Genomic DNA, 24,554 nt, shown 5'->3' on the forward strand with positions numbered 1-24,554 from the left:
GTGGAAATTTTGGTGGGAACACTTGGTCACAGTCTCCTGAAGCAAACATTTCACACATCTGGGCTATTCTTAAACATAAAAGACCCATTTCATTTTTTTCCCCTTCATAGTTCTGGCACATCACCTCTTAAACATTTTTGACAAGTTTTTTATTTGATGAAGACCAAAAAGCAAATGAATATGAATGACTGCTTCCATATCCCAGCTCTCTAGGCATTAAATATGGAAGAAGCAGAGAGAAAAGTCCTTGCCAGGTATGTGTGCCAATTGCATGAGGTACCTGCAGGTCCCAACATACAAGGGTGCCTGGCTGACTGCAGAGGTGTCAGTGTAAACGCAATCAACATGGGGATGTAGACATGTGGCGTAGGTGTGCAGGTGAAAAGCAAGGACCAATTTGAGCATTACAGACTGTGCACAGCGGTTGCTAAAATCTGCGTCTGGCATTTAAAGCCCTGTTACACCTCTGTAACATCAGTCCCCAAGAATTTGAAAATGCCCTTCTCATGTGTTGGCCTAATACACGCATGGACCAATTTCACTCACAACATTAAGTATGACCCTGGGGAGACGCTATTTGGAAGCCATCCCAATAAGGCCTGCAGCATTTCAATGGGCCAACTTATGAGTGTTCATATGTGGAGTTACTTGGGAGGGAGAGTATTATGGGTACAGGAACCGCAAAGCTTTTCAGACATTCCAAACCTGTCTCCTCCTGTCAAAGTAACTCCACTGTCTTTTTTTTTAAAGTGTGGCAAATAGGCAAGTATGGAGCGTGATGGTTTAGATACCACAGATTAGTTTCTACACAATTCTACAAGGGACAAGAAGACCATTCAGGCCGAGAATGGGCAACCCTGAAAAGACGGAGTTTAGTTTAAATGGGAGCTTTGTTATTCATCATCTCTTTCCTGTTTATGTACATATTATGAACAAACAGACATATTCTATACCATCATCTCTCAGTGGGTTTTGAAATGCTTTTCGAGTCTCCAAGCTCCCCACTCCTACTGTGAGAACTTGGCTCTTTTCTAAATCTTCAGTTGTTCCACACTCTTGCCCCGTTTCCTGTGTGTGGGGAGACTTGCACAACCATATTCTGCCAACACAGAAGTTTACTTAAGAACAAAAACTCTTACCTGATTCCCTCCCCCAAGCCTATTGGTAAGCAAAACCTTCTACATAAATTATCTGAAAAAGTCCAGTAACAAATTGTTTTTCTTCAGAATCTGGTTGTCCAGTCTACAGTCCCTGGTGTTCATACACAAATAAGGCCATGAACCAAATTCATACCCACTGTGGAGAGACTTTCCTTTTGTCTCCAAAGCATATGATGTTTTCTTGCACACTATATGGTGTTCTGAAGCCTAGTTCTTACAGAGGTGAGTCTGGGTTGAACCAATTTTTAGTGGAAATGAAAAGCTAAGGGACAGAATAGGGCAGGCAGATGGTTAGAGTAGGTGGGAAAGAGAGATGTGGCTGTGCTGGCAGCCGGAGATGAAGCACCTGGGGGCCAAATCAAGCCACCAGTCCTGTCACTAAAAGGCAATAACTTATATGCTAGCCTCTAACTACTATGTAAAATTCACCAGAGATAAGCACTGTAACATAAAAATGGAGGCAGATGGGAACTACCCTAGGTAGCAATGCAAAAATGCAATGCAGGGGCAAGCTCTCAAGGGTTTTAATGTTTAACTAAATTATTAAATATCAAAAGTGCCAAGCAAAGAACCCAGAAGTCCCTGTTTAGGCCATTCTGACGTCAGCAGGATTATATCCGTGTTTAAAGTTAATCACATACTCCACTACCAGGCTTAATCAGGGCCTCTATTTGCTGTCCTAGCCACCAGACCAGAGCAGTTAAACCTATGTAAATAACAAAAAATATGAAAAATAAAAACAGAGCCAATTAGATTCATTAAAATGTGAATTTATTGCACAGTAAAATGAAAAAAAAAATCATTTTTCACGTCCACATGTGCCAGTGACTGTAAAATTTTATGATTTCAGTTCAACAAGTTAAAAGAGAAAAATCATATGCAGACTGTTCATTAGAGGAGCAAATATTTTCCCAAACTAAAGATTGAGTTGCTATGACTGGTGTTGGTCATATTAATTATTTCCATATATTCCAATGGTTTCCAAGTATTGAACATTTTATGTTTCATCCAAAACCTCAGACACAGCTACTACTCGTGTTCTAAAAGTTGCCACCCCAGCCAGAACACTGCAATAAATCCAGGCAACTTAAATGGCCAAATCATATTATATGACCCGTAAGTAACCAAAGTTTTGGAACAGTCATCCAAGATGTTGTTGATCCATCTTAAATCTTTAATGTATACAAAAAGTGCAACTGAATCATTACTTTGTTGGTCTTAATTCTGCACATGTTACTGATTATAGTGAAGAGTCTGACCAACTTTAGAATTCGTAAACTTGGCGCTTCTATCTCACAGGTTCATGACAGCAAGAGCAATTTCTTAGAAAATCGACTGATTTAATTCAATTCTGCAATTTTATTCTGCGTCAGTGCTTTTTCTTCTTTTCTGTTTAAACATTTAGTTTAATTTATTTTTGGTGATTGTTGATTTTTCTAAAAAAAATAAAAGCTATTGATTTTAAAAAACAGCTGAGACTGTCTCATGTCCAACTGTGGAGAGGGATGATTCAAAACAAGGACTAAAATGTCCTTCATAAATAGACAATCAGAAACCAAGAAAACATACTAAACTGTGTAATTGGAACAATTTTATAATCATAATCATACTTTATGTGTTCAGTTTGAATAGTTTACTACTGTTGATATTACAGTAACATAAATCAGTAACATAATCAAAAATAATGATGAAAATAATTCAGGGAACCTGCAGAAATTCTGATCTTCAAGATATGAACAAGAGTGAGAGGAATCAAGCCACATCTTCAAGCTTGGAGTTCACTTCCTTGGATTCTATTTTTGAAACCTGTAAATCAGAAGTTCAAGCAACTATTTAACCTTTCATCAAGATCCAGGCAGGACAAAACTCCAATTAAGAGCTGAACTATACGTTATGCACAAATAATTGCATCAACTCCCCAACCCTTGTGGCCTTTTCTTCCAAGAAAAAGTGGAACAGAATCAGCAGGTGGGGTTCTTAGTCCTTCCAGCCCATGGCTTCTCTACATTGTCTCCTGAAAGCTTGTCACGTAACACACTTTGCTTGGAAGACAAACATACCTCAACCTTCAGTTTAAAGCAGGGAACCTGGAATATCTCCCAACAAACAGATCTGCTTGTGGATAAAATATCACAACCAGTATTCCAAGCAGCAGGGAAACAAATTGAGAAGCACAGAAATGATTATGTGAGTCAATGGACCCAATATGCTGTTCCAAATGGCAGTCTGGGGTGCTTCCTTGTGAGCAGAACTACTGGTAGAGAAGGCAAGCAAGCACCCCAGGCTGTTTGGCATAGCAGGCTGTGGCAATTCCTCTTGCATGAAAATAGCTTAACTCATATCGCACAAGCTCTGCCCTGTCTGTTCTCACCAAGGGACACTAAAAAAACATATAACAGTGGTCCTGAAAGACCTACATTGGCTCCCAGTATGTTTCTGAGCACAATTCAAAGTGTTGGTGCTGAACTTTAAAGCCCTAAATGGCCTTGGCCCTGTATACCTGAAGGAGCATCTCCACACCCATCGTTCAGCCCAGACACTGAGGTCCAGTGCCGAGGGCCTTCTGGTGGTTCCCTCACTGCAAGAAGTGAGGTTACAGGGAACCAGGCAGAAGGCCTTCTTGGTAGTGGCACCCAACCTATGGAACACCCTCCCAGCAGATGTCGAGGCAATCTTAAAAGACATCTGAAGGCAGCCCTGTTTAGGGAAGTTTTTAATGTTTGATATTTTATGGTGTCTTTAATATTCTATTGGGAGCCGCCCAGAGTGGCTGGGGAAAAGCAGCCAGGTGGACAGGGTATAAATGATTATTATTATTATTATTAAAAGAAAACACCTTTCTCCTCTTCAGGTCCCATAATGGTCACTATACATGCCCCTTCGTCATGATGAGTATGTTCCCAATGAGCCACAGTTTCCACACTAAATGGGTACTTGCTTTCAACATTTCATAGGGCTGTAGTGGCGACACATAACTGGTGCTCATACTCTAGTGGTAGGAAATGGACTAGCGTTCAGGATCTGAGCAGCTGCAATTGAAATTGCTGTATCAGGGTGTCTCCCTCTCTCCTGCCCAGCAGAGTTACATCCCTTAAAGTCACTTCATGGCTCTGATGGGAAGAGAGCAGAGTGTTGTGATAGCAGAGTCCTGTGCACAACGGAATGACGAACAGTACGTGCCACATGCTTAAAGTTGCTTTATTCTCAGTTCAGTATTGAGAAGTTACAAACATGCATCTTGCCTCTGCTGGAGCAGAGAAGCAACCATCCTTCTCCTCGGAATAACGAACACCGAGAGAACAGTGAAAAACCGGAAACCAGTGTAACGTCACATCCAGCTTCCCATTCCCGTGGGAAAACCCAACAGTGCTCTGACTGTGGAATGTAAACATTGTCTTGTGACAAGCACTTTGCTGCACAGTGAAGAGAGCAGAAACCAACATCCTCCCCCTTTCCGTGAACATCACTGGGCAGCGTGTTCGTACAATATCAGTACAAACCCAACTTCTGTACATAGGTACAGTGTTGATCCCTTGACACAATCTTGGACAATACATCAGCAGGAATTTCATTACCTGGCATATAGGACACCGTTACGAGTCCCTTCTGAATATGTTCCCTAGCATGTTGCACCTTCAATTGCAAGTGCTTCGTGCTTTGCTTACAACCTTCCGAATTCAGCAAAGCCAAACATGCTTTGTTGTCCTGGTAAACCTGGATTGGACATTTGACAGGAATTTTCATGTCTTTGCACAATTGTAACAACCATTCACAATCCTTAAGTGAATAAGACAGTGCATTCAGTTCAGCTTCACAAGTACTTAAGCTGATTGTTGTTTGCTTTTTGCATGACCAATCAAAAAGACCCTGATTGTACATGTAGCAAACTCCAGACGTACTTTTCCTGTCTGTAGTGTCACTTCCAAAACTTGCATCTGCAAAAATCTCAAGACCACCAGACTTCTGATTGTTAAATCTCAGTCTGTAATGCATAGTGCCTTTCAAATAGCGTGCTATGCGTTTCAGAGCTTTCCAATCCTTAACAGTAGGATTGTTAACTTGTCTGCTTAGCAAATTACAGCTAACAGCAATGTCAGGTCTTGAACATCTGGCAATGAAGTTTAGCTTGCCTAGCACACTTCTGTACAGTGTAGTGTCAGAAAATGCTTCTTCAGTGTCTTCTACCTGATAACCTGTTGTCATCGGTGTGTCTACAGGGTTAGCATCCATCAGGTTCAGTTTGCTTAACACATCAGCAATTTTCCTTGACTGGTGTACTAGAATGTCACCACTTTGATCTTTCTCTATTTCCAGAGATAGGTAGTTGTTTACCTCACCAAGATCTTTCATGTCAAAGTGCTCTTTCAGTTGAGCTAGGGCATTATTGTACATTGTAACATCTTTCCAAAAGAATAAAATATCATCAACATAAAACAAACAGTACAGCTTCTTTTGCCCCTCCTCTTTGACAAATACACATGGATCAGCTTTCCCTTGCTGAAAACCTAGAGAAAACAATGCTTCAGTGAGTTTTGTGTGCCAACACCGTGCACTTTGTTTGAGACCATAAAGGGACTTCTTTAGAGCACAAACAAATCCCTGTTTTACCTGTACGCCATCAGGTGGAAGCATATAAAGTGATTCACCTAGAGATCCGTACAAAAATGCTGTATTTACATCGTGGTGACTAATGTGTAGATTCTCCTCTGCAGCTAGCTTGAGCATAAGCCTTATGCTCTCATATCTCACCGTGGGTGAGTAGGTCTCGTGATAGTCTTCACCTGGTACCTGTGCAAAACCTCTGGCTACCAATCTGGCTTTGTGTCTGACTATCTTGCCATTTTGATCAGTCTTCGCTTTGAAGACCCATTTACTTCCAAGCAGTTTCATTCCTGGAACTACTGGAACTAGCTCCCAAGTTTTGTTCTTTTCTAAGGAATCAAGCTCAGCCTTCATGGCATTTAACCATGGCTCAGCTTCCTTAGAATCCAAATCCTGGATTTCTTGGAAACTTGAAGGTTCAAATACCTTCTTGGAGCTTTTAACAGCTGCTACTGCTGTCTTAGCAAATTCATCAGCAAATCTTTTTGGAGGTCTGCCTTTTGTGGCTCTTTGTGACCTGCGAATTAGCCTTTGGTCTTCAACACTCTCCTCTTCCTTCTTAGGAGAAAAGTGACCTATTGTGAACAATGGTTCTTCCAATTCCTGATCAGAGCTTTCAGAGGGTCGCATAGAGGCTTTCGCACTCTTGAAATCCTCTGAATCACCCGATTCAGTTTCAGACTCAGAATCAGAACCTTCATCAGTGGGTGTGGGTTGTTGTTGCTTATCCTCAGTCTCATCACTGTCATCAGGATAACATTGAAAAATTCCCACATTCTCCCCCCACTTGGCATTGTACTCAACACTTCTTGTGAGCTTAATTGTTTTAGAGTCAGTCATCATTATTCTGTAAGAACCTTTCTGATAACCTAGAAAGATACCATGCAATCCACGTTTGCCTAATTTGGAGCTTTGTGGTGAGTGAATCCACATGTCAGAACCAAAAATTTTCATGTGTTTGATGTACGGTTTCTTGCCAAACATCTTCTCATAGGGGGTACAACCAATCGCTGAAGATAACCTGCGATTGTAACTGTAAACAAAACATGAGAGAGCTTCGGCCCAATAACTCTCTGGAAGATTTGCATCATGCAGCAAGGTTTTTAACCCTTGAAGCAATGTTTGATTTGCCCTTTCGCAAAGCCCATTCTGCCATGGCGAGCGAGGACTGGACAAATCGTGTTGAATTCCTTTCTCAGTCAGAAAAGCTTCAAACTGCTGAGAAGTGAATTCCCCCCCCGCGATCTGTGAAAAGAATTTTTATCTTCTTACCATGCACATTTTCCAACCAAGCACAGAATTCCTTGAACCTTGGAAACGCCTCTGATTTCTGCTTGAGATTGTACACGTAAATATACCTGGAAAATGCATCAATGAGAACCATGAAGAACCTATTGTCACCTAAAGAGGGCGATAGTGGACCAACTAAATCAGCATGAACAATCTGGTATGGTTCTGTAGCTTGCCTACTAGACACCTTACCTTTCGCAGCCATTTTCACCTTGTTTGCTGCGCATGCTTTGCACTTCATGTGGTACCTGCAGGGTTTAATGGTCATACCTTCAACCAAGGTAGGCATTTTAGATACTGCCTCAAAATGCAAATGACCAAATTTCCTGTGAAAATCATGAATACATCCTGCATGCAAACTTTTGTTAGAACCTGCAATGCAACAAGTATCATTCTGCACAACATCATCATAATACAAAATAAACAAACGATCAACACATTCAGCATGCAATACATAATCGTCTTTCTTTGTGATGGTGCATTTCTTGTTCTTGAAGGAAACGTCAATGTTGCGTTCATTCAGCTGCATCACACTTAGAAGATTGTGTGTGGCATCTGGAACATACAGTACATCCTGTATTTCTAAGTCCAAACTGTGAAGAACAACAGTTCCGTAGCCTTGACTGGGGATCGTGTGGTCATCCGCCTGGTGAATTGCACCTTCCTGCGGTGTAAAAGACACGAACAGTCTCTTGTCGTTGCACATGTGGTGGGTAGCTGCTGAATCAACAACGAAGAAAGATCTAGACGTCTTCTGGACCTTTGCAACCTTTGGAGTGAAGCGTGAGACCATTGCCTTGTGCTGCGTTGTCCTGGACACCGGACCTTTGCCTTTGCTTTGGCCTTTTCCACGCGATGAGCTTCCGCTGCGCTGCTCTGTCTTGGCCCTGGGATATCTGCATTCCCTCTTCATATGGCCTAGACGTCCACACGAGTAGCATTTCACTGCCTTCAAAGCTTTGGCGCCCTCTGGTGGTTCCACTGCACTCTGGGATGTCATCTGTGAAGACTCCCCCATACCCATGCAGCTAGCACCCCGGCGATCTGCTTCATTCTGGATCACGGCAGTAACATAGGCTACTGTGAGCTGAGCAGTTGGTTGAACAGCAATCTGAGTGGCAACGGACTCCCAACTTGGTCCCAAAGAATGTAGTATCATGAAGGAATACACAGCCTCTGGAAAGGTGAGTCCTCTCTGTTGCAGCTCATGTCTCAGATTCTGCATCTCCATCAGGTGTTTACGCACATCTCCACCTTCAGCAAGAGCCATGCCATGCAGCTTGGCATAGTAGTACATTGAGGAACCAGCTTCTGTCCTCAAGTGAGCCTCTCTTAAAGAGTCCCAAATTTCTCTGGCTGTGGTCTTTCCACGCAACAAACAGAGCTCTTCTGGGGATACTATCAACGTAAGCGTTCCCCTTGCTTTGGAATCCTTAGCAGTCCATTCATCTGTAATTGGAGCTGGGGGGTTGTCTGTAATAACATTAAACAGACCTTCTTTCCGCAGAATTGCCTCTGCATACTGCACCCACTCCGTGTAATTTTTCTTATTGAGCTTAGGAATCCCAAAAGCTTCAGCCAGCTTTGCATTAGCCATCATTGCTGCTTTAAACAAGCTGCGTTACAGTACAGCAGCTTCATCCAGAAGCACTTGTAATAGTACTTTCGCTTTCTCAGCCATCAAGCATGTGAGCTTGTGTCTCATAGCCTTAAACTGTATCGCGGCAAAACGGCTTTAAAAGTTCAAAGTCCAGCCATAAAACCATAAACTAGAAACTGGCAGGCTGCTCCGGGCAGCATGAGCACATACCTTCATCAATCAAACTCGACGCGCAGAGCAGATAACGCCGATCCGTTCCTCTGTACCTCTGCTGGCATTCCTCAGTTTGATTTACGTCTTTCTGGGCCCATAACCAAAATGTTGTGATAGCAGAGTCCTGTGCACAACGGAATGACGAACAGTACGTGCCACATGCTTAAAGTTGCTTTATTCTCAGTTCAGTATTGAGAAGTTACAAACATGCATCTTGCCTCTGCTGGAGCAGAGAAGCAACCATCCTTCTCCTCGGAATAACGAACACCGAGAGAACAGTGAAAAACCGGAAACCAGTGTAACGTCACATCCAGCTTCCCATTCCCGTGGGAAAACCCAACAGTGCTCTGACTGTGGAATGTAAACATTGTCTTGTGACAAGCACTTTGCTGCACAGTGAAGAGAGCAGAAACCAACACAGAGCAGTCCTTCTACGGCATCCCAAGGACCCACGAGAGAGGCCTAGAAATGGTTTGGTGTGAAAGCGTGCACCTCGCTCACACCAACAATTCAACTCTGTGCCAGTTGTGGCCTTCAAAGGGACACTGGCAGGGAAGTAGCCGGGAGGGAAAAGGGAAATGCCAAGAGTTGCAGGGGTCTGCAAACGCATGGAATGTGGCTTTAGCTTTAGCCCCAGAAACTAGCTGAGTAAGTGAGTGGGGCAGCGAATGGGAAGAGGGATCCTGGGCCTGCAACACAAATCATTCTGGTGTTCTGTCATGGATGCTTTAGCTGAGATTTCTGCATTGCGGGGGGGGGCGGACTAGATGACCCTTGGGATCCCTTCCTACTCTACAATTCTAACCTCCTGAATACATGAGATATTAGGAATGTCATCCTTCCTGACAATTCAAACTGCTTAAGTTGAGCAATCCGGCTGCCAGCGTAACACTTGTGCGCAGTCCAAGCTCCACATAAGGCTGCAAGACCTGGCAATATTGCCTAGGCATCTGGCAAAGGCTAATGACTACACCAATATACCGGGTAATTAGATACTTAAGCCCCGATTAATCATGCCCATAAATTATTACAGGCACAGAAAGATTTTAAAAATATGACCCCGCAATAACATCCAAACGAGCTCTCACTGAAGCTAGTAAGGTTCCCCACCACCACCCTTTTGACTTCAATGAGACTGGGTCAGGTCTACGTTGTGGAAAAAATGATGGAAAAACAATACAAAGCTTAAAAGAAAGAAAGAAAAGAAGCAGGGACCACATGGCATCTTTTATCTTGCGTTTCCAGGAAGTCAGATACTATTACAGCATGTCTGGCATTTCAGGGAGGTGGGAATTAGCATTTTATTGCATGCATAAACATACTATTAAAGGCAACCAAGGTGTAAAAATCTTTGGCAGGGAAAATGTGAAGGTGTTAACATTCCTCTGTCCAGCAAAAGAAAATACATTAAAATAATGTTACGGCTGTGACTGAAGACCACAAGCAAGTCATAATTATGATGCCTGCTTGATCTTTTCCATACCTTCCAGTACCTTGCCTTGGAACAGAACCATATCCAGGTCTAAAACTCCATTGATCAGGCTGAATGCTGCAGCAAACCAGGACTTCAGCTACGAACCTAATGAACCTTGCTTTGGGCAAGAAAGCCGGGTCAAGCCCCACAAAAGCTTATTATTATTATTATTATTATTATTATTATTATTATTATTATTATTATTTAAATCAAGGCCTTGGCTGGGATAAGCTCCCATTTATGCAGGTGTCAGAAATCGTATTGCAAAAGACAGAGGCAAAGAGGGAGCATGGCCATGAATGCCCACCACATTCATTACAGGTAAATTCAGGAGGGAGCCTAAGCTTTGCAACATACATGTCTCCTCCCCACTCATGTACCCAAAATTGAAGACTACATAAAGCTATCCATTCTGCCTGTACTGGAGGGGATAGACAATGGCTCAGAAGCTTCCTCACCCAATGGTCCCCACAAAAGAAAAGCAAGTTAGGAAATGCGCTTGGGACCCCTTAAAAGAGGTAGTTTTGACATCCACAGACATCAACCTTTGGTCCGAAAGCTAGATAGTTGTAAACAAATCCCATTACTAGCGTAGGCTTGAACAGTGAGGAATCTGGACTACAGACCCCCCCTTTTTTTTTAATCCCTGGCCATGCTGTCTGGGGCTGATGGGAGCTAGAGGGCCACAGGTTTTCCACCTCTCGGCTAAACTGTTGTCCATGGACCCAAGAAACCCAGATTCCAATCCCTGCTTGGCTATGGAATTTTATGGTAACGTCTGCCATACTGACCAACCTCAAGAGAAAGGGCGCCTATAGATGCACAAAAGAATAGCTCGTACATTAAATGAACTTCTGCTTGCTTATAAGGGTCTCCATAACACTTAACTACTTCAATATTTTGACATCCATTTCTATAGAATATTTTAGCTCCTTGTAATGGACATTGCTTTCTCTCTACTGGAGATGTACATTACTAACCACACTTCCATTATACATATACAGTGGTACCTCGGGTTAAGTACTCAATTAGTTTCGGAGGTCCGTTCTTAACCTGAAACTGTTCTTAACCTGAAGCACCACTTTAGCTAATGGGGCCTCCTGCTGCTGCCGCGCCACTGGAGCACAATTTCTGTTCTCATCCTGAAGCAAAGTTCTTAACCTGAGGTACTATTTCTGGGTTAGCGGAGTCTGTAACCTGAAGCGTATTTAACCCAAGGTACCATTGTACTGAGTATATTATGCATCACCATGATGTCAACAACTATGGAAAGCCTTTTGCCCTCCAGATGTTGTTGAGCTACAACTCCCATCTTCCTTAGCTATGGACTAGGCCTAGGGGGCAATCAAAGTTGCAGTTCAGCAACATCTGGAGGGTCAAATGTTCCCTGCACTTGGGCTCTGATGTTAAATAAAGAACAGGCTCCCACTTACCTGTTCATCTATGCACCTGAATTGCCAGGACCAGGCGGTATTATAAAGAAAGGGCCTCAGATCAAAACGGTTGTCATCAGGGCTATAGTCTGCAGCATGGTAGGATGGGGTGAGAATTGTCATTTTGTGTCGATTGATAGAATACATTCGGAAGAAATGCTTAACCTTGGACGCCACCTGGTGTACAACACACAAAATTTCAGAATAAAACAACCTGAAGGTGCTTCACAACCGCAATCAGAATCCCAGATGAGAAAAGGGCTCTTAAAAGACGGGTCTTTTTAGTATAGCATACTAGATGCAGCAAGAGAATGAGAATACACATCAGAATATGTATCAGAACATACTGATACCAAGCTTCCTCAATCCTGACTTGGCAAGATGTCTGAATTATGCCACTGCATCTCTCAGGGTTGAACAGATATTTCACCTTATATATTATTGGTAAAATTTTAACAATCTATAAAGTTCTTGAGCCTCAGTATCTGTGCTGAAAGGCCTGCCAATGACATGTGCATAAAAAAATGGACTCTGTCCAAAATGGTGGCCAAATTCTGTCTGGCACACACAGAAACAGAGAAAGTGTCCAACTCACTCCCAAATTCCCATAATGCATCAATCTTGGACCAATTAACTGATAAAATTGTCTTCTTCCAAATACTCATCAACCTCCTTTCTTCTGAGTATATATAGTCCTCAATAGGAATGGACACATCAGTCCATTTCCAGCCTGTGTCAATTTCTCATATATATTTATAAATCAGTTCTATTCTGTTTCCATAATAATCTGCTATTTTAAAAATATGTTTTTACAAATAATGTATTTAAATATGCAATAAAATGCAACTTTAAATATGTATTTTATCTTAACACACACATTTTAAAATACATTTCATCATAAAATATGCATTTTTAAATGAATTGTGAAAGATAATTATATTCTAATCAATGTATTAGTTTGGGAGGTGAGAATTAGGTCCTGCATTTGCTTAAAAATGCAGACCAAATGGAATTCTCTTCCTCCTCTACACTCAAAAGAAAACGACAACCTCAAGTCCTTCTGCCATTAAGCTTTTCCTGCAGCTGACAATTTCATTGCTGCAGCCTTTGAGCACCATGTCCAACATTAGCACCCTGCCTGCAAAATATCATGTCACTCATCTCCACAGCATCCCAACTCCCAACATGGGACAAGGGTTCTCATTACCTCTCTTGGAGTACAAATATCTTTCCACATTGTGATTAGCTTGCAAAACATAGTGTACGGTCCAGACTTGGCTATTTTCCTTAGTTTGCCATATACAGAGAGTTCAGCATACGTCATCCCCATGTCTTCCTGAAATCACATAGATTAAGATAAAAACCGTGAATTCCTAAGGAGCCACCATCAACTGATTCAGACCCATGGTACACGTAGCCCAGTTATCATCTGTTCTGAAGCTTGGAAAAGAGACTTTTCTTTATACACAGCAGAATAAAAAGCAATTTGAATGCTCCTTCACATATAGAAGCAACTCTTGTCAATTTTAAAAAACTAGCAAGGCAGAAAGAATTATTCCCATCCAGCCAACATTTGGCTTCACTGGATGTCAATGAGTTTCTGAGGGAGAAAACCACTTTCTCCATAGCATGCCTAATTTTCTTATCACGTCACCTCTTGCTCACTTTTTCTCTAAACTAAAAATTCCCCAATTCTGCAAATTTCCCTCATAGGGGAGTCGCTCCATCCCTGCGATCATTTTGGTTGCCTTTTTCCGAACCTTTTCCAACCCTACAATATCCTTTTTAAGGTGAGGCGACCAGAATTGTACATTGTATTCCTGAAGGAGGTGTGGTGTAAATTTGCATGATGGCACTGTGATGTTGGCAGTTTTCTTTTCAACTTTTTCTATTGATCCAGAGCATGGAATTTCCCTTTTTCACAGCTGCCACAAACTAACTCAGGGCTGTCAGACCAAGCCTCTCGGCTGTGCAGAAGCTTCCCTCACTGACATCATGTCCAATGCAAGATATTATAATTGAGATGCCTTATTGGTTTGCTGGAGAAATAATTGAAGGAAAAGATGTGATGTTTGCACATTTGCATTGATTTGTTTGTACCGGATAAGTCACAAAACCAACACATAATGTAGAGTAATCAGGAACATTAAACAAACAAACAAGGAAAAAGCAGCTACACATCAGGCTTCCAAGGGGTTTTTGTAGTTGCTGTCCTTTACCTCATCTAATTGAGTGACCTCTCCTTTTTTCAGGGGCTCCAACTCTGCTGTTGGTGGTGCAGACACAACACTGAAAAAGAAAAAGAATCCAGCCGGATTAGTTTTTTGGTCTCCTTTGAAGAATTAGCTCTTCTTGCAAGGGGGAAGCTTATTTACATCAAGGACTCACTGTGTTCCCTTTTCCCCAGAACAATTATCAAGGGGGACATATGACTTTCCAAGGACAGGTTTAAGTGTGAAGTCAAGGAAGGTCTTAAATCTTCTGTAAAGACTGTTGGTTTGAAACAAAGTGCTGTGCCTTTCAAAGGTAACCACTAAGCTATAACCCCCCTTCAAGTGTAAACAAATAAAGTTCTGGTTTTGTTGTAAAGGTGCCTCAATCTTACTTAGGTCCTCTGAGTTACATGAAAATGTCTGCTGTGGGAATACACAGAGGGATTTATCCAATAAAACATATTACCCACACCTATTTTAAGTGTGGGTGTCTGTCACATGCAGTTCCCACTATTATCTCCTTTGTGGTTTTGTTTCTACTGAATGGCAAGCATACATAAATTGTCAATCAATGTCAAGATGATGGAATACAGTTGGCCTCAGGAAACTACTTCCCATTGGTCAAGTAAGCTGTCAAATACAATCGTTCTTTAGGGTAAGCAATACTGTTTCTTGCTGGCATTCAAAAACGGATTGCAATTTAGTCAACAGTCCTAATTGGGGTCAGACTTCAATCATATTAACATGCAACCATCATAGGAGAGTTTGTGGTGTCAAGAGTGTAGTCCAGTTTCAAGGAAAGCCTAAGCTTCATCACTGCATGTCTTACCCTCTGAGTGACGTTAGGTGAAAATTATCGATGCAATACTGGATGAAGCTGATCAAGTCTGTCTTCCTAATTCCACCAATAGGGTTGATGTCAGCACTGGAACAGTCATACTTTGTGAAATATCCACGGAGGCTGACAGACAGAACACAAGTATTTTTACTCTGCATGTAATCCAGAAAGGAAGTGAGAGAAAAAGGTCCAGATTCTTACACATTGTCATGCAACAGTATAAACATTTTAGTGGTTGTGTTCGACTAATGTTTATCCAGAGCAGACCAACTGAAATTCATGACCATGACTGTCTGAACAACTCCTTTCTTTGAAATTTCCACAGAAGGAGAATCTACTATTAGTTGCTTCAGATGAAACATGAGAAACCTTGGTATTCCTGGAATGACCCACTTCCCACTTTCGGTCAGCCCTGAACAGCTGGATGTTGTGCCATCATGGTGAGTAATAGTTGACAGATATTACATAACTGAATTAATGGACTCTACTTGATCAGTACAGTTTGCCTTCTATTTTTAATCAGACATATTAAGCAAACATATTGAGAAAGTAAAAGGTGTGTACTACACACACAACTTTCTCAATCCACTTCCTATATCCAATTAAACGGTTATGTATATGTTTTCAATAACTGTTTAACCGATATAAAAAAATTCCTTCCAGTAGCACCTTAAAGACCAACTAAGTTAGGCACCAAACTGGAATACAGAAGAAAACTGGACAAGTTGTTGTTGTTGTTTTGTTTTTTAGATTAGCACTCTGTTTTGTAACAAAACCCAAACCCATCAATGATATTTTTGTCTCTACCAGCATTTTAGATATCTACTGAAGTTATTTAGAGAGTTTCATTCCTAACCCCTAAGATGCATACCTTTCATCCACATTAGATGTTCCAAGCACTAGCAGTCCACCTGGCATTCCGCGACTCCATAGGCACAGCTGTGCAAACAGGTAGGCAAGTACCATTCTTATCCTGGCCTAGAAGTCAAATATAGAAAACCAGGTTTTAAGGAAGAAGGAATTCTCAAGTGGCAGGTTGTGGCAGGTCGATCAGTCTCAGCAAGAGGATATTAAGAACAGCATGAATTACAAAAAGCCTGCGGGCCACATTTCCTTCTGGGAAGCCTTCTGGGGGCCAATGCCCGTGGTGGGCAGAGGCCAAAGTGGGTGGGGCAATGAATAAAAGTAGGCTGGTGCTTACGCAGAAATTCATGCACCCCTTTCTATCTAAGCAAGCAAGAGGCACTATCAGAGTTCAAGGACACATTCCAGCCAGGCAAAAACTCACAAGGACATGCCTAAGGAGGATGTGTGGCCTGGGGAGAGTCTCAAGGGACAGACAGAGAGGCCTGAAAGGCCATATTCAGCTCCCAGGCCTGAGGTTCCTGACATAACAAAGTAAGTGGGAGCAAGGTCAGTTATTGGAAGGTTTAGTAAATTACTCTGTATTGTAAGAAGTGCAAAAGAGCCAACTCCTCTTCCTAAGGACAGTAGGCAATAGATGTTGCTAGCGAAGAAAGAGAACTAAAACTGCAAGAAGGAGAAATTATATGGTGTCGGTCTAAAGCGAGAGAAATCTGACTTCAACAGCTAAGTCTACCATAGTCAGAAGAATCACCAAGTCCCCAGTAAATCAGTAAGAAAAAATAAATATAGATAAAATTACCTGCACATTTTGCAGGGCCATATTTTCTGTGGCACTTCCTCCATGTACTTTATACTGGGGCAATCGTCCTGTTACGGCATTGAAAATGCTCCAAACAGCCTTTACAGCTCCATCTATGTTTATGTTTATATGATAACTGAGAGAAGAAACAAATACTTACCACCAAAGAAAAGCATTCTCTACCTCATCAAGATAAAATTCGTAAGTTTGCTTTAACATACTTTACTGTCTAACAAGGATTAAAGGCTTGGAGCCAAATATAAGTTAACCTAAGGAAGTTCATAGAAGGAAAGCTTCCTGTCTCCTCATCTAACCTGCAGAGGCCCCTAAGAATCACGAAAAGCCTGGCAAACAATGTTCTTACTATTTACACTTACTAAGTATTTGAGGCAGTCTAGTAACCAACCGCAAAGTGACTTGAATTTCTAAAATACACTAACAAAATAAAATAAAATACTGAAAAACCAACAATACATAAAAAATACAAGCCAGAAGATGAAAATAAAAGCCAGAAATAATCTAGCAACATCTTTGACTTTACATCAATGATTTGCGGAGGTCTGAAGAAACAAATGCATCTTGACTGACGTAGGGGCAACTATCTCCACGTGGAGAAAATCCCATACCCATACAAGGGTTGGCTCTTCCCTGCTGTGGTTTCCAGCAACTGTTGCATACGCAACATGGCTAGTAGCTAATGCAGATGCATATCTGAACGTAATGCCCCTGTCTAATGGTACTGCTAGGTCTGTATCAAGGTTTTTAATCACAACCTACAGTTTATCAAGCATTTATCATTCATATACCTGCCTATCTCTTCAGCCAAACATTTGGCTCTATTGCATGTTTCCTGAGAGGAGTTTTCACTAGCCATGTAGCAAGTTGTTAAGACACGTCCACAAAGCTCCTGAGGCTCCTTTGGTGTGTAGGCCTCATCATTTACTATTTTGCGCACATCATCCAGCACACTCTGATCTGAAAACAGTAAGAAAGGAGGGAGGCGGGAAATGAGAGATGAACTGAGTGTATCAGAACTGATAGCAGCTGCATAATTTCATAAAGTAACATAATTCTGTGTTGGTAAGTATTCTGAATACAGTTTATTGATGCTGGTAAGCTTACTTTAAACTGAAGGGCAAATATTTAATTTAAAGATGAAAATGCATACTTTGGGGAAAGTTATTTGAAGTAAACATTTCTCCCTTTTTGGGAAAAGTTTGGACTCTTTACCACTCCTTGGTAGCAGAATAGAACTTCTTAAATGTGATTGCATTTGTTCCAAACAATGTAAGTGATATGAAATTAAACCTGAGGGTGACAAGGCTGAAAATCAGGTGGAGGTATTACTGTATATGCAGCTAATTAAGATGTACAAAGAACTGTCATGGTATGCTGGGTGGAAAGTCCAAAAGAATTATTGAACAAGAATATAAAATGATAAGAGCGTATAACTGAAAATCTATGAATAAAATAAAGAAATAAAACCTGAGAAAAATCTGGTAAACAGCCTTGGTTCAATAAAGGAGCTCAATTTGCTTTTGGTTCTAAAACACCAACAACACACTCCTATGCATGTTTAGTTGGACATAAATCCCACTGTGTTCAACAAGACCTACTTCCTTAGTTGAGTATGTTTTAAGATTGCAGTCTTAAGCAATTTGGGCGTATGATTCTAAGCTGTGCTGATTACAGCCTAACACACTGTGTGACTCAAAAGATAAAAAAAAAAATTGTTTCCATTATTTTGAACACTACAAAGGGGGCTAGGCCAAATTAAAAGTATTGACTCCCTCTTGTTCCAGAGTCTTGTAATCTAGTTCCCGCTCTGTAAAACAGATCCCACCTTTATCTAAAGCATAGATTCTAAAGTGCAAGACACACTTTGAAAGACATTTTCAAAACTGTTTTGCTTAGGTTTCTTGAAAGCTCCTCAGGAGCATCTCAGTAAGAAGACCACTAACGCGGGACTGCCTTCTCTGAAAGACAACATGCTTAGACTACTGAACTTCCTCTGCAACATACAACTTCAGGGGAATATTAAGAGTACACTCTCAGTGCTTGCCATATGCTCTAAATGAGCTGTGTGTGTGACCTAAGATAAGCCACATGATCCTCTGTAACATGCACAGGTTCTGGGCCAGCTGCTCAGAAAGGTTGCAGCTCAATAGTAAAGCACATGATTCGCATGCAGAGGATTCTTAGCATCCTCTGAGAAAGTCCTCTCTTTGCCCAAGACCCTGAAGATTGGCTGTCTGTCAGTGTTGACAATACTACTGACCTAGACAGACAAGTGGTCTGACTCAGTCTAAGTCAGCTTCATACATTCAACAAACGGATCGGAACTGGAAAAAGTTCCTGGAAAGTTTGAAAACAAATTATTTGTAAAAACATCCCCAGCATCTACAGCAGGGATGGGGAAGCTGTGGCCCTCCAGATGTTGGTGGACTACAACTCCCATCATCCCTCACTAGCTATGCTGGCTAGGGCTCATGAATGCTGGAGTCTAACAACATCCAGAAGATCACATCTCTGATCTATATAGCTAACCTCCGGTCATCACAGCTATTCATGTGCACTTACTTCCATTCTGTACTGCATAACAAACCTGAAGACACATGGAGTACACAACGCAGGCTGCAGAAGAACTGTCCACGCCACCACTAAGTGGCAAAAGAAATCCTCCCTTAATGAATTGCAACAGAGTGGGGAAAGAAAGAAAGAAAACAGAACAGGTTGGCAACCATGTATCTGACTATTCAGCCCACTGCTGCACAAACTATATATCCACCCTAATCTTATTCACTTCTGGCCAGCTGTGGTCCGAAGTCTCCCTTCTCAGATCAGAATTAAAATGCATGCCTTTTCTCATATGATTTTGGAAAGTGCAAGGGGAGAGGTGACAAAACAAGGCCCCTTCCGTCATTTGGCTGAGAACAACTCTCATTTGACTCTACCCTTCTCAGAATTTATTTCTGCTGTGATCCTTCCAGATAATAATATTGTTACATAATGACTATCATCATCATAATCAATTTATCATTCACCTTCTAAGCAACCACCTCAAGGTGATGTACACAGAAGATAAGAAAAATATCCAATACGTTTGTGAACGGCATGAAACAGTTGGTACCGGAATGCCTTCCTCATTCCTTTCCCCTTATGCATCACGTCTCTTATACTGTAAGGCTGCGATCCTAACCCTAATAAAACTTACTTCTAAGTAGATATGGGTAGAATAGCACTGTAGGCCTTTTGTTTTGTTTCTGGCTGATTTACTTGGAAGCAGCCATATTACCTGAACATGTGGTTCTGAAGTAGGGGTGGGAAACTGGCACAATGATTTAGCTGAATACCACCCATAGACTCCATATTCATTATCAGGCAATTCAAGGTGCTAGTGCTTTCCTTTAAAAACCCATACCAACTCAGGCCCCAAGTATCAGAAGAGGCACCTCCTCCCACACCAAGTTGTCTATGCACTATGATAGTCCAAGGTGGTCCTTCTCTGTGTTCCATCTTTAGGAAAAGTACATCATGTATATGCAAGAGAGGTGGCTTTGTCTATGGTGGCAACACAACTATGTAATGCCCTCCTGAGGCAGATACGCATGGCATCAACACTGTCTTCTTTCCGGCACCGGATTAAAACATTTTTACTTACCCAGACGTTAAAAATTTTATTTTTGTCCGGTTAAGTGGTTTTATTCCTCTTAAATTTTGTTGTTGGTTTGTTTTTTTATAATTGGGTGCTTTTTAAAAAAGTGTGCACTGCCCTGTAATGCATTTTTGGACAAAGGGCACTTCATTGATTTTTAAGATAGAGTAATTATATAATAAAGCTGCCTGCATATGAATATACCGGTAATTTTAAAAAATAAAAGAAGTGTGTCAGCACAGCAAATCCCTATTCATGGCAAGCAAAACTGTGTCCTGCTTCCATGGCAATTCACCAAGCTTATCTTTACTGATTTTCCCCAGCTGTCTCCTTAACTTTAAGACATTAGGGGCTGTGGAATACTATGAACGGGGGGAAATCAAGCAGATCAAATTAAGTCAAAACAACTTTAAACAGTAAAGAACACTCCATAAATACCAGTTTTGCTACCTATTTCAGAAAGAAACAAGAATGGGCAACCTGCAATTCTAAGCTAAAAGTATCTTCATCTCAAAATCCATGCAGACTCTCCATTAAACTTCTTTAAATAAAAAAAATCAGCCTTCCCCAACCCCGAGATATTTTGAACTCTGAACTCTGATCAGTTCATGTCAGCACAGCTAATAGTCAGGGATGATGAATTGTAGTCCAATTTTTTTGAAGGGCATAAGATTGGGGAAGGCTAATTTAGTTGAATGAGGGAGTAGAAGTCTTTACCTGTTTACTGCGCCGTAAATAGTCCCAGAGCCAACATGCAGGGCCAAGGCTGAAAGCAAAAGAGCACCTGTTTCAAGATGACTGAGGAAAGAAGGCATATTCTCACAAAATCATTGCAGCTTCTCCTGGGATTGCACCTTGGCAGCCCCTATATTTTATTATGAATTTCATGGTCTCTATTTACATTGCGCGCGCACACACACAAAAAACTGACAGCACAATCCTGTGCATATTTACTCAGAAATAAGCTCCAATGAAATCAATGTGACTTATTTCCAGGTAGGTGTCACAGGGTTACAGAGCAAGTTACTTAAACTGGTCAATGGTATCGAGAACCATGAAGAGGACAAGGAGAATGAGCACGGTCACACTCCATCAACAAATGTCTTCAACCTGGGTGACCAAGGCAGTTTCAGTATCGTGACAGGGAGATGAACTCAGACTGAAATGGATCCAGGCATTTCATTTCAGTTATGAAGGGCACATTTAGATATAAACCACAGCTTTGCTCTTTCAACAGATATACCAACAGTTAGTGAGATGGGCTGGGGAAACTGTTCCTTTTTCAGAACTGAGAAATGATTGCATCCTATCCATACCCTAGTGCTAAAATCATGGAAAAAGAGGCCTGCAAGATGCTTATTTTATTTTTATTTTTATTTTATTTGTATCCTACCAAAGGAGCTCAGGGAAACATACATGGTTCTCTCACACACATGTGTGTACACAGATAAACAATTTTGTCCTCGCAGGGTAGATTATGCTGGGCTGAGGTCACCTACTGATCTCCATAGTTGAGTAGGGATTTGAACCTGGGCTTCCAAGTTTTAGACTGATATGATAATTAATAAATAAATAAATAAATAAATAATACCCCACCCAACTAGCTGGGCTTTCCCAGCCACTCTGGGCAGCTTACAGCATATATTAAAAATTGTAAAAACATCAGACATTAAAAATATCCTGATATAGGGATGCCTTCAGATGTCTTCTAAAAGTCAGATAGTTGTTCATTTCCTTAACATCTGAAGGAAGGGTGTTCCACAGGGTGGGCGCCACTACCAAGAAGGCCCTCTGCCTGGTTCCCTGTAATCTCGCTTCTCATAGGGAGGGAAACAGAAGAAGACCCTCAGAGGAGGACTTCAGTGTTTGGGTTTAATGATGGGGGTGGAGATGCTCCTTCAGGTATACCCGGTATATTCCCAATTATTCAACCAAATCCTTAATCTATCCTACAGAACGACCTTACACTGTTACATCAGACATGTGCTCTTCAGAACTAGGTTTAGATCACAGTCCTACATATGCTTGCTTAGAATTAGCACAAATGAAGAGAAGCTCCTGGTAGCAAGGGTCTGAAATGTCCAAGCAACGGATACTTCACATGTGGCTTCTATCTGTATTTTATTTCAGGAAGTCAATTCCTCTGAAATAAATTCCATTTAAATGTGTCTAGTATTGGAGTGCCTGTTGATTTTAATTTTTAGAACTTCTGAACACAATGGGAAAGGGTGAGGGAAGGCTATATTGTAGTACATAATTTTCACTATCCATAAGAATACTTAAGGCATTAAAAATAATCATAGAAAAATGGAATTAGAAGGTAGACTGTACAAAAATGAAGGTTGGGAAAAAGTCTGTAAGAAGCATTCTGTCATTGTTCATCACATCTCACTACAGAGAATCAATGTCCGCTTAGCAGAAGGCTGAGGCTCAACAGTGTTCAATTATGGAGAATGGAAATGTTGCTTCTTATTAAGTTCCAAACTGCTCCAAATCTGTTTACTAAGCTATCAGCCTTGGAGGGAAGCTTGCAGAAATATCAGCCTTGAAAATGAGCACACTTTGTAGAACACTTTGTTCAGAAGTTCAATATCTCATTTTTAAATCTCCAATAAGGATAATTAATGATTTCTTTCCCTGCTCTAAAGACACATGGCTGATCTAGTAAAGGGGGTTGGGGAGCCCAGGGGTACAAACTAAGGCTTTTGGGACTGATCATGGAGGGGAAAAGTGGAGTGGTGCGGTCCAGCTCTGCTCTGTTTGCATCAGACAGGGAGATGTTATACAAGGAGACAGGCTTCTTCCTAATTTTGCCTACCTGATCTCTTCCTCAGGACTATGATACCTCCACTGGATTGGCTCGCTCACAGGTGTACATACGTCATCAAAACATGACAGGGCAAAATTTACTTTTATTCTATGGTAAGGAGTCACTCTGCTTCCCTGCTCAATTAAAACGGAAAAAGAGAAGGTTCAGAAAACGAGAGGCATTTTACCTGTAGAAAAGCAGGCTGTTTCTTTATGTTCTGGAATACAGTATCTGTCTGGATGCTTCAGTTTTAGCTCACATTGGCTGTAGTTTCTAAGCTAACAAACACCTTGTGGGGAGGGGAATCACATATAAGAAATTCTTACTGCTAAGTTTCGAGAGGATATTTCCGCCCTGTAACTTCTGACATCTTCCAAGTCCAGTGTGGCAGTCAACACTTCCTAAAAAACAACAGCGATATCAACCTGTAATAAGGTACTGAGTTTACAGAACCTATTTTGATGTGTTTTCTCATTTAAACTAAAGACACAAGAATTTCTAACATACTTTTACTTTGAAGGTAGTAACTAAAGCTCCCATTATCCACTCACACTAACACACAGGAGTGTCCTTTTAAGAATATTTTGCAGCACTCTCAAGCACAATTCCTAGAAGTGAGCACCTTCTTCTGTGCCAGCATTTAAATACCTACTGAAAACTTTTGTAGCCCACCAGGCCTATGCAGGCAATTAAGAGTACAGTACATCTTCCACAACTGTTTTGTTTTGTTTTATACTGATGTAAACCACTGTGATATATTTTTATGATACATTAGTATATTAAAATTTAATGAATAAATAAATGCATTACCACATCATCCAGAGAAAACTGAAGTCCTTGAGCAACAGTGTCTCCATTCATAGAGATCATAGCACAGCCGTCATAATACAGACGATCGCCATCACAGCCTTTCTGGTTAGCCATGACATATATCCCACCATTCTAAAAAAGCATGAACACACATATTATTAAAAAGACAATTCAGCCTATATGTCACTAACTGCCACAATAACATTAACCTTTTAAATAACATAGCAAAAAAAATGCTTTCCATTCTACTTTTAGAGAGCTGCTGTGAGTAACTTATGGGAAGCCACATTTTTGTCCGTCAACAGAATGCTTCATCAACAAGTGCCCTCAAAGTAATTTCCATACAGCAAACAAAGCCATATTATTAAAAATTCACAGAACACAATTGAAACATCAACATTAAAGCATCAACAACAGGCATAGGCAAACTCTGGCCCTCCAGATGTTTGGGACTACAATTCCCATCATCCCTGACCACTGGTCCTGTTAGCTAGGGATGATGGGAACTGTAGTCCCAAACATCTGGAGGGCCAGAGTTTGCCTATGCCTGATCAATAACAAAGCCCCCCCACACACACACACCAGTGGTATAATACCAGGCAGACTCAAGGCATGCTCAAAACAATCTAACCACAGCTCCAGAAGCTAGAAAAAACAAGCAAGTCTTCACCAAGTGATGCAATCTCTATCAGTGTTGTGGCCACCTATGCCTCCAGGGCAGGGAGCTCTGTAGCTGGCGCACCACTACAAAAAACGACCTACTCTAAGGTCCCTGCACAGCAAGCTAAATG

The 24,554-nt window shown here is 41.3% G+C and overlaps 1 protein-coding gene across 1 annotated transcript in view; it reads right to left on the reverse strand.

Annotated features, from left to right (window-relative positions):
- Positions 1-1,914: 1,914 nt before the first annotated feature.
- Positions 1,915-24,554, reverse strand: part of NADSYN1 (NAD synthetase 1) — a 37,258-nt gene continuing 14,618 nt past the window's right edge. Inside the window, exons 9-21 of the mRNA XM_082224893.1 lie at positions 23,764-23,895; positions 23,280-23,354; positions 22,963-23,087; positions 20,862-20,910; positions 19,070-19,172; positions 17,296-17,464; positions 16,490-16,625; positions 15,695-15,801; positions 14,815-14,946; positions 13,992-14,061; positions 12,980-13,108; positions 11,773-11,949; positions 1,915-2,966 (exon numbers count right to left, since the gene is read on the reverse strand). Coding sequence (XP_082081019.1) covers positions 2,913-2,966; positions 11,773-11,949; positions 12,980-13,108; positions 13,992-14,061; positions 14,815-14,946; positions 15,695-15,801; positions 16,490-16,625; positions 17,296-17,464; positions 19,070-19,172; positions 20,862-20,910; positions 22,963-23,087; positions 23,280-23,354; positions 23,764-23,895 — 1,458 coding nt within the window. The 3' untranslated portion in view covers positions 1,915-2,912. The remainder of the gene's footprint in view (positions 2,967-11,772; positions 11,950-12,979; positions 13,109-13,991; positions 14,062-14,814; positions 14,947-15,694; positions 15,802-16,489; positions 16,626-17,295; positions 17,465-19,069; positions 19,173-20,861; positions 20,911-22,962; positions 23,088-23,279; positions 23,355-23,763; positions 23,896-24,554) is intronic.

The sequence above is a fragment of the Podarcis vaucheri genome, assembly GCF_965113315.1.
Source record: "Podarcis vaucheri genome assembly, chromosome: 1".
Lineage (NCBI taxonomy): Eukaryota > Metazoa > Chordata > Lepidosauria > Squamata > Lacertidae > Podarcis > Podarcis vaucheri.